The sequence below is a fragment of the Notamacropus eugenii genome, chromosome 1, assembly GCF_028372415.1.
Source record: "Notamacropus eugenii isolate mMacEug1 chromosome 1, mMacEug1.pri_v2, whole genome shotgun sequence".
NCBI classification, from domain to species: Eukaryota; Metazoa; Chordata; class Mammalia; order Diprotodontia; family Macropodidae; genus Notamacropus; species Notamacropus eugenii.
In genome coordinates, this window is record NC_092872.1 from 718,925,898 (window position 1) to 718,935,271 (window position 9,374).

The window sequence follows — 9,374 nt, forward strand, 5'->3', positions numbered from 1 at the left end:
GGCCACACAGGTCACACGTTCAAGGAAACACAACTGGGTCACTCCAGGCTTCCTTGAGTTGAGGCTGGACAAATATTGTTTTGCATGGTGATCTACAAGAGACCTTTCACAAACACAGCCTCACCTATCTCCCACCTTTCTCACTGAACTCAGAGCTCTCTGCCTCCAGCTGTGCAAGGATCACATGCTCTCCCCTTCCTTACTCCTCTGATGGTTACTGCTCTGGTAAGAATCACAATGATCCATAGGTTGGAACCACTTTGGAGACAGAAGGAGTTTTCCTAGGGGCATCTTTGACACAGCCTGTAGGTGAGGGATCTAAGCCTGGATTCACTGTATGGAGACAGGGTTCTTCACTGAAATCTCTTTCTTCTTCTTTTCCCTGTAGGAATGCCAAGTGGCCTCCCTGACTGTGACTCCAGGAGACAGTCAGCATCAGCTGCACAGCCAGTTCCAGGATTAACCAGAGGAGGAGCTGGTACCAACAGAAACCAGGACAGTTTCCTAAGCTCCTGATCTATGAAGCATCTAAGCTCTTATCTGGGGTCCTTGCCAGGTCCAGTGGCAGTGACTTTGGGACAGATTTCACCTTCACCAACAGTACTGTGGAGACTGAGGAGGCTGCAGATTATTACTGTTTTCAGTGGGATAGTGATCCATTCCCACAGTGTTTCAAACCTCAACCAAAACCTCCCCAGGCTGTCAGCCCTCCAGCACAGCAGAGCAGCTTGTGCCCCAGAGTCACAGGCTCAGGGCAACTACTGCCCTCAGGGAAGAATTAGGCCTAATTCAGCTGGGCTGCAGGAAACACTTGTCCTGGGGGCTCTGATTGAGGTAGAAAGATTCAGAAGTGAGAGAACAAAGAGGAAGAGAAACAATCTTGTTTCTGGTAAGCTTTAGCCAAGGAGCAGAAACCTTCCCCATGGGGGATGCTCCAGAAGCAGGTCTCCTTCTTTACTCTGTTCTCAGTTTCCTCACCCTGATCAGCTGTTAAAGAGAAACTGCAAAATATTTGCGGGAAAGGGCCTGGACTCTGGCTGCTTTTCCCCAATCCCGAAAAGACCATCAAGATAGACTAGAAGAATAGAACAGTCTCTAAATTCTTGAGGGAACTCAATCCCAGAATGAATCCATTCTCTCTCCTCCCTGGGAGAAGCTGATTGTTAGGTAAGACTAGATCTCCTTTCCTTGTCACCCCTTGGTGCTGTCAGCCATTACTAAGTTCCTTTTTAGAAAGACAAACAAAATTAGTCTGAATGTGAGTGTTTATTTCTCTCAAAGCCTGTGAAACTTGCATATAGAGATATTCCAGAGAGCTCATCATGAGACAATGAACTCCTAGAGGGTCAGACAAAGTAGACCTTATATCTTCAGAGCAATCGCCTCTCATCACTACCTCACTTCCTGACTCAGGATGCCTTTGTCACCCAAAATTATTGTTTCCATAAGGTTAAGCATGACATGAGAAAGGAATTTCTTAAGTGAATAAGTTGTTAATGCAGTAAGACAAGACAACTGACAACATGTCAATTGAAATTAGAGTTCCAAAATATCTGTGTTTCCTTTACCATTAATGTGACATAACAGAATATATCCATAAAATACTTAAGATAAGAAAAGTTCCATTATTCAAGGTAGTATATCTGGTGAAGGGGCCTTGTCCTTGATAATCAAAGACAGAGGAATGCTCTTGGTCAACTTCATCTGGCCTTCTGGGGTTGACACAGGAATGGGACATTTTGAGTTCACTCAAAGAGTGTATTATGCTAGAGCATTGTAAAGTACTATGGTAGACTGAGCTCAGAGTGAGCCACAATGCTTCTCCTGATTGAATTATCCAGCATTGAAGCCTTTCTGAGATTTTGGGGATACAAAATGGTTATGGAGGGATCTATGGTAGTCAATTGGTCATTTTCTCAGAGAACTGGACCATCAGCATTGGGGACAATCATCCTGAACTTCCATAAGGTTTCCAAAGAAAATGGGAGGGAAAAGAACAAAATGGGAGGGAGGGTAGGAAAAAAGGAGGAAAAACCCTGTGAATTTCCATCATAGCTTTCTTGCATATTTGAAAGCAATAGCAGATTGTGCATAGTAGATTAGCAACTTCATGCACAATCATCTTTGTTATTATGCTGTGTTTTGGAAATGTTTGTTTTATTCCAGAAATATGTGTTAATGTAAAAAAATGGATTTAAATAAGCCAGCAAAGAAAATGAAAAGCAAGGAACAGAAAAAAGTATAAGAAAGAAGGGTACAGGAAGGGCAGGGTGAAAGTCTCCTGGAAATTCTGCTTTTAAGCTTGCTTAGGTGACAGATTTGACAGCATGTGGGGCATGAAGTCAGGAAGACTCATTGTCCTGAATTCAAATCTGGCCTCAGACACTTCCCAGCTGTGTGACTTTGAACTTAACCCTCTTTGCCTCAATTATCACAGCCATGAAAATGAGCTGGAGACAGAAATGGCAAAACCATTCCCGGATCTTTGCCAAGAAAGCCCAAATGGGATCACAAGGAGTCAAACATGACCAAAACAATTAAGTAACAATCCACTTTCAACTGTAGTTGGGGCTTCATACACACAAAATGATTTAGGTCAGCGAAGTGATGCAATGCTGGGTCTAGAGTCAAGAGAATCTGAGGCCAGGCTCAGACACCTGCTGACCTGTGACCCTGGGAAAGTCTCTTAACCGTCTTTGTCTCAGTTTCCTCATCTGTTAAATGAGCTGGAGAAGAATATGGCAAAGAGGGCGAGTATTTTTGCCCAGAAAACCCTAAAATGGCGACGTAAAAAGTTGGACACAACTGATAAAACTGAAGAGCAAAGTACTACATGGTACTTTAAGGTTTAATAGGGACTTTACATGTATTAACTTATTGGATCCGCACATGAACATAGCTGCTATTATTATCCCCATTTTGCAGATGAGAAAACTCAGGTGTGGAAAAATTAAGTAACTTGCCCAGGGCCACATAGCTTGCAGTCTATCCATTTTATCAGAGAGCTGTCTACTTAAAGCTAAACAAACCTGGCAGGTGAATGTAATGGAATATTACTGCATCATAATAAATAGAGATTATGAAGGTTTCAGAGAATTATGGAAAGACTGATGTGAACTTACATAAAGTGAACAATTAGAACTAAGAAAGCGATACACACAATGACTAACAGTAAATATTAAGGACAGAGCAATGGAACTGAATGCAGTATAATCATGATGACCATAGCTCCCCCTGGAGGAAGGCAGAGGAAATTCTCTTCCTTTCCTTCTTTATAGAGGTGTGGGGTAAGTCCTGCAGTCAGCCACCCCCAGGACCATCAAGGGGGAAGCTCCAGCCTCCAGTACTATTCTAGCTCAGTAAACGCCACCATAACTGCCAACCACTACTGAGTTCCTTCTAGGACTTCAGAAGCTGAGGTAGCCTGACTAGCTCTGAGCGAAGAAACTTCTGCCTTGTTCTCACTCTGCCATTTAAGCAAACCAGCAGTGAAACAGATTCATTGTTCTTGAGTGGGCTTATACGTTACAGGAGATTTGGTTTATTACTGCTCAATTTTTAATTCATTAATGAGGCAAGAGCAATCATAATGAACAAAAGAAAATAGACCACTGGCACATCTTCATAAATGCACAAAAAAGAACCAAAGAAGGTTCAGAAAGGAGCATAAGGAAGGGCATGGTCTGCAAAGACATAGACGGACTTAATTGTGCAATTATTTTACAAGCTCTGGGAAGGGAATGTTCATAGTTTCGTATAGAGTCCTCTTTTTCCATTCTGCTGCAGGTATGGAAAAGTTTTTCTTTTAGTCTTTAAGTTCAATCTGAAAAGATTTAAATTAAAAAGCCACAGCCAGTAAAAGTCACTACTGTGTCCACCCTGTAGTACGGGCACAAAAGAAAAGACTGCACAGGGAGATCCTAGTGGCAAGAGAATGTACTGGAAGTTTCCCTATATGTATGTTTCTAAGGAAACAGGAAGCTCCTGAAGGCAGTAAGTGGCAGTGAGGTAGAAGAACAATTCAGGCCCAGGAGACAGCAGTGAGAGGACACAGATTCAGAAGGAGGGACATTTATCCAAGGTCAACAGGTCATGAGGTACTGGGGAGGGAGTAAAGAGTAAGGAAAGAGGAAAGGGAGGGATTGGCCAAGTTCAGAAGGACTTTACAGAAATTACATCCTGAAGGTGAGAGGGACAGGACTTTCTGGAGCAGGAGGTCAAATGGTCAGCTCTGCTCTCTCACATCACCAGTTTAACAGCAGAGGGCAGCAATGAGTGGAGTGGGTAGAGAATGAGTCAGAGAAATCAGCCAGACAGCCATGCAGGAGTACAACTATAAGATGATGAGAACCTGACAAGAGGTCACAGTGTTCTGAGTGGAGAAAAGGAGATGATGGACGTTAGTAGGAAAAAGGTCTATTAATAACCACTTTGCTCCTTTTGACCTCATTTTCCCCAACTACACAATGAGAGGTGGAGACCAACAATCCATCATTTGTTTCAACATTTTGGAAGATGTGACAGAAATTTAAAACAGGAGAATAAACATCTCCTCCCCCACAACAACCCAAAGGATACATTCTGTCCACACCACCTACTAGACCAGAGAATCTCCACCTCCCTGCTATCTCCATTCATCTTACCCTGGGCCCCTTGCTCTCCTTGAATTCTGGTGGTTCCTTGGTCTTAGATTTCTTTCAGCTCAGCTACTTCTTGCTTTCTAAACTCTAATCTTTCAACAGACACTTGTCAACTCTTGGTCTTTAAACCCAGAACCTTCTGATCTCTTGTGGGAAGATAGAGAGTTCTCCCCCGTTTATAGCCACCTGCCACAGTCAGGACCATGTCCATGCTAGGTCAGGTTCATTTAAAATAGCAATAAAAAAAGAGGCCACAAGAGGTCACACTTTGAAGGAAAGACAACAGGGCCACTCCCTCCGTGTGCATATAATCACTCCTGGGGTCCTTTAGTTGGGGCTGGACCAGCCCTGTTTTGCATGGAGATCTCAAAGAGACCTTTCACAAACCCTGCCCGAGACTCAAATATCTCCCACCTTTCTCACTGAGCTCAGTGCTCTCTGCCTCCAGGTCTACACGGGTCACAATGCTCTCCCTTTCCTTGCTACTGTACCTCCTACTCCTCTGGCCTCAAGGTAAGTCTTCCAGTGAGAAATAAGCTGACACCACTTTAGAGACAGAAGAAATATTTCAGGGGAGATCTCAGACACAATTTGGGGTAAGGGAACAAATCTTGGGTTCACTGTCTCTAGACAGGATTTTTCACCGAAATCTCTTTCTTCTTTGTCCACCCAGAATCCCAGGCAGCCATTGTGCTGACCCAGACTCCATCATCCTTGTCTGTGACTCCAGGAGAAAGAGTCACCATCAACTGCAAGGCCAGTTCCAGCGTTAGCAGCTACATGGAGTGGTACCAGCAGAAACCAGGACAGTCTCCCAAGCTCCTGATCTATTATGCTAACTCCCTGCAGTCTGGGGTCCCTGCCAGGTTCAGTGGCAGTGGCTCTGGGACAGATTTCACCTTCACCATCAGTGCTGTGGAGGCTGAGGATGTAGCAGATTATTACTGTATGCAAAGTAATAGCTACCCATTCCCACAGTGTTTCAGCCCTGAACAAAAACCTCCCCAGACTCCTCAGCCCTCCAGCACAGGGGAGCAGCTGCTGCCCCTGTCACAGGCTCAGGGCAACCACTGCCCTCGGGGGAGAAGTGGGCCAAATTTAGCTCTGGTGCAGGAACCATTTGTCCCAAGGGCTCTGGTTGAGGTAGAAAGACTGAGAAGAGAGAGAAAAAAGACGAAGAGAAACACCCTTCTGACTGCTAAGCTTTAGCCAAGGACCACAAACCTTCCCATGGGGGCTGCTACCCAATACTGGTCTCATTCTTCTCTCTGCACTCATACATGAACACAGCAGGTATGATTTCCACAGATACACTGAGGAAGAGGTCTTTCACAAGTCACAGTTTTTCTTTTCTCTTTCTCAGATCTCAGGGATCATCTCCAAGCAATCTGATCTACTTCTTTGCTCTGCACCCAGATGACTTTGGAGGAGAGAATGAGGCTGGTGACTTTGCACAGCCCTGCCTCACTTTCATCCCATTCAATTTGAAGTCAAGACATCACCCTCCTGATGTCATTGGTCTCTTCAGGAATGAAGGACAATCAACAATTCTGTGAGGAGAAGGAGGAGGAGGAGGAAGAGCTGCCCCCTGGGGACCAAAATGACCAGTTCCAGGTGGGCAAGGCTCCTTCCTTTCTTCTTCCTTCCTTCCTCCCTTCCTCTCACGTGCAATAAGACATTGGCATTTCAGTGCTCTGACCAAAGGAATACAAATTGTTTGACACATGGGCTCTGAAAAACTAGGCTTCCCTAAAACCCATTAATATTCAGATGAAAATTATTCACTATGACAATAATCCAGATCATTCTGGTTCTCACTGATTGGCCAATAATTGGCCAATAATCCAAACCCCAGTCTCTCTAGGTCACTGTTGGCATTTTGATGGCTCAGAGAGAGAGGAATTAGCAATTATTCTTGTTCTGAATGCAAACCCTGAGGGTCTTCCCCTCCCCAAATGTCTTGAGAATAGAACTCCCAATCTCACCTGGCTGGAAATACAACAGTCCTCATAGGACTGATCCCACTGTTGATTGGTTTGCAAACATTGATGTCCTCTCTTTCTGATCTGGGCCATTTGGCACCTTTTTCAGGAGGTTCCTAGGTGGGGAGGAGGTCAGCCCTTATATTCCTACCCTAATTTAATTTGGTCACCTGATCTCACCTTAGCCCAGCTGCTGCTCCTAAATTCTGAGTTCAAGCAATCCAGCAGCCTCAGCCTCCCTGGTATCAGGGATTACAAGCTTCAGCCCCCATGCATGACCTACGTACCAGAGGAAGTGTGGTTATCACTATCATTCTGGGCTTTTTATGTCCCTCTGCATCAGTACATTCTGATAAACTTCTCCAGTTTCTCTATACCTAGTTTGCTTGTTTTTTACAGTGTACTACTGCTATCGACCATAATTTAGTGAGCCATTCCCCAGTCTATTTCTTTAACATGTTTAGGACCTGACTGGGGCTCTTAGAAGTCATATAAGTTGGCCATTGAGAAAAAACAGCCTAACACAGGTCCTTGGATGAAGGTACATAGAGATGGTTCAGTTTCCCATCTTCACTGAGCTCAGCTGAAGCCATGTAATTATATATATATAATGTAATGTGATATAATTAAGCTTTTCCTCACAGTTCCCATATTGCATAATTACATTAAGTCAGGTACAGATTAAAATACTCAGAGGCATCCCAATGTGCAAGTTCTGAGAAAGGAGATTGACATGTCACCAGGGTAACCAAGAAAACATAAACACAAGCCCTACAAAGCAATACAATCATTATTATCAACCTTAATTCACATTAAGTCTCCTTGTTTCCCAATACTCCATTCTCAACCTCTATTTAAGCAGCACCTTTTGAGTCCCAGGTGTCTCATATAATTACCCAGTCCCTAGATATCCTTTCTTGGACAATAGGTTTTATTCTTAAGACAGTTCTAAAAGGGAGTTCTGCTTCTCTGCTTCAGATCTATACGTTCCTAAATAATTTTGACTTAGTTAAAACTATCACAACCACTTAAATTTGGTTCTCGAATGGAGACACTTCCGAGAATTTCAGTTTATATACCATTTGCTGCTTTTGTCCTTACCTAAATGCTGTACTTGGTATCAGAATCTTTTAAAATTTGAGAGTCCAACCATACAGTGAGCTCTTCTGCCTTTTAAAATTATCAGACAGATGCTTTCAAAATGAAAAAAATCCAAAAATGAAACCTTGTTAGCAAGGAATGCCTAACCCGGATTATCCATGGTAGGTAAATTGTGGAAGACAATCACATATACCTGTATAAAATTCTTAAAGGAAACAGTCCAATCCTGTTGTTTTTCTTTCAGATTTGTTATCCTATTTAATTAGAAATGTAACCACATTAAAACTTTTTCTTAACTCATCCAATCATTTCCTCCTTAGAAGGAAATTACACCTATATTATTATTTGGCCATGAATGTAAGCTCAAATTGTAAGAGATTCATACTTGCCTCCAGTATCAATCTAACAAATTTAGTACTGTACTTGCACAACTTCTTGCTTATAGAAACTTGTTATAAAAGGAAAATGAGGGACATAGTTATGACAATGTCACACATCATAAGAGAGGGGAAAAACTTCATTAGCTCTGTTTGATTCCAGGGATAAGTCATATCTGACAGTCTGTCATGTAGCCACAAGGTGTTGAAGTCAGGACTCAGGATTAATCAGGTGGGCAATTTCTCTTTTCAGAAAGGAAATAACAGGAGTGGAGCCAAGATGGTGGAGTAGACAGGCACACATACACTAGCTCCGAACCCACAACCCATAGAATATCTGTAAAGAAAAACCCCTGGGGAATTCTGGAGCAGCAGAAGCCACAGAACAGCGAAGCAGACGAGATTTCTGTTCCAGAGAGCCTGAAAACCTCTCTCAAAAGGTCCGTCGCACTCTGGACACGGAGTCGAGCATAGCTGCGCTGTGGCCGTGTGGCACCAAGAGGAGCAGATACGAGCAGGCTTCAGGGACAGAATCTCCAGTGCCCACATGGGTCCCTCCACCCACAGGTGACGGGGGTCGGTGACAGGGTCGCTTTGGTGGGTCGAGAGGGGAGTGGGGTGCCCCCATAACTCAGGCCCCCCTAGGAGGCAGCAGCAGAGGCGGGAGCAGACCAGGGCTCCCCAAGCAGGCAGGAGCCTGGATCCATTGTTGAAGGTCTCTGCATAAACCCCCTGAAGGAACTGAGCCCCTGAGGTGGCCCTGCCCCCACCTGAGCAGCTGAACTTAATCTCACACTGAATAGCAGCCCTGCCCCTGCCAAAAGCCCTGAGGCTGGGAAGCAGCATTTGAATCTCAGACCCCAAGTGCTGGCTGGGAGGATCTGGAGGCAAAGTGGGTGTGAAGAGAATATTCAGAAGGCAAGTCACTGGCTGGGAAAATGCCCAGAAAAGGGAAAAGAAATAAGACTATAGAAGGTTACTTTTTTGGTGAACAGGCATTTCTTCCCTTCCTTTCTGATGAGGAAGAACAATGCTTACCATCAGGGAAAGACACAGAAGTCAAGGCTTCTATATCCCAGCCCACTCAATGGGCTCAGCCCATGGAAGAGCTCAAAAAGGACTTTGAAAATCAAGTTAGAGAGGTGGAGGAAAAGCTGGGAACAGAAATGAGAGACATGCAGGTAAAGGATGAATAGCAGGTCAGCTCCCTGCTAAAGGAGACCCAAAAAAATGCTGAAGAAAATAACACCTTGAAAAATAGGCCAACTCAGTTG

The 9,374-nt window shown here is 44.1% G+C and overlaps 1 gene segment (V, D, J or C); it reads left to right on the forward strand.

Moving 5' to 3' along the window:
- The first annotated feature begins 4,929 nt into the window (after positions 1-4,929).
- Positions 4,930-6,078, forward strand: LOC140521594 (immunoglobulin kappa variable 3-11-like). The segment is given in 2 exon segments: positions 4,930-5,153; positions 5,314-6,078. Coding segments are annotated over 2 exon segments (585 nt in total).
- Positions 6,079-9,374: the final 3,296 nt, after the last annotated feature.